Raw genomic sequence first — 872 nt, forward strand, 5'->3', positions numbered from 1 at the left:
GGCCAGCTCGGGCGCATCGGTGGCCGCTGGCGTCTGAAGCTCAACCACAGGTACCATATTAACTTCGGCGGCCTTCTCTTGTCCCGCCTCCATGTCTAAAAGAAAAGTCTCTGCCCCGTCCGGCTGCTCAATAGCCAGGCAGGCCGACACCACTGCCAGCGACTCGGTGGCGCCCGCCTGCCCGCTGTGGGTGACCACCGTCATGGTTTCCCCCTCCGCGCCAAGAAGGGCCGCCTGGTGCGCGATCAGCGTCAGGGTCTCACCGGTCTCCACCCCCTCGGCCGTGACCGCTACCGGCTGCTCGCTGCCCGCGGGCGCCACGATGGCAAAAGACTCCCCCGCCACGGGGAGTCCGGCGTGGGTGACCACCGCGCTGCCGTCGCTTTGTATGGTGACCGTGTAGGAGCCCGCCTCGTCGGGGGCGGACTCCGCCACTTGCGCGGCTACAACGGGGCGGCTGTCCTCGTGCTGGTACACCACAAGCCTCTGCTCCTCCACCTGCTTGTGCACCGACTCGCAGATCTGCAGCACCTCAGGCATCAGCAAGTGGCGCGCCAGGTTGGCGATCTCCGCCATGACGCTGAAGTTGAACGTCAGCATAGATGTGTAGGAGAAGTCCAGAAGAGGCAGGAAGCTGTCTTTTGTGAACCCTAGATGGAGGGGTAAGACTTGAGTTGAGTGACTTGAGCCGCCCCCCCCCCCCCCATCTGCAGCACCTCAGGCATCAGCAAGTGGCGCGCCAGGTTGGCGATCTCCGCCATGACGCTGAAGTTGAACGTCAGCATAGATGTGTAGGAGAAGTCCAGAAGAGGCAGGAAGCTGTCTTTTGTGAACCCTAGATGGAGGGGTAAGACTTGAGTTGAGTGACTTGA

At 62.6% G+C, this 872-nt stretch overlaps 1 protein-coding gene across 1 annotated transcript in view; it reads right to left on the minus strand.

Annotated features, from left to right (window-relative positions):
• The window catches only part of LOC109531945 (zinc finger and BTB domain-containing protein 11), a 7685-nt gene that overhangs the window by 4814 nt on the left and 1999 nt on the right, over nt 1–872 (minus strand). Inside the window, 1 exon segment of the mRNA XM_074895045.1 lies at nt 4–697. Coding sequence (XP_074751146.1) covers nt 4–697 — 694 coding nt within the window.

Source organism: Hippocampus comes, unplaced genomic scaffold, assembly GCF_001891065.2.
Source record: "Hippocampus comes isolate QL1 unplaced genomic scaffold, H_comes_QL1_v1.1 scaffold22, whole genome shotgun sequence".
In the NCBI taxonomy this organism is placed as follows: Eukaryota; Metazoa; Chordata; class Actinopteri; order Syngnathiformes; family Syngnathidae; genus Hippocampus; species Hippocampus comes.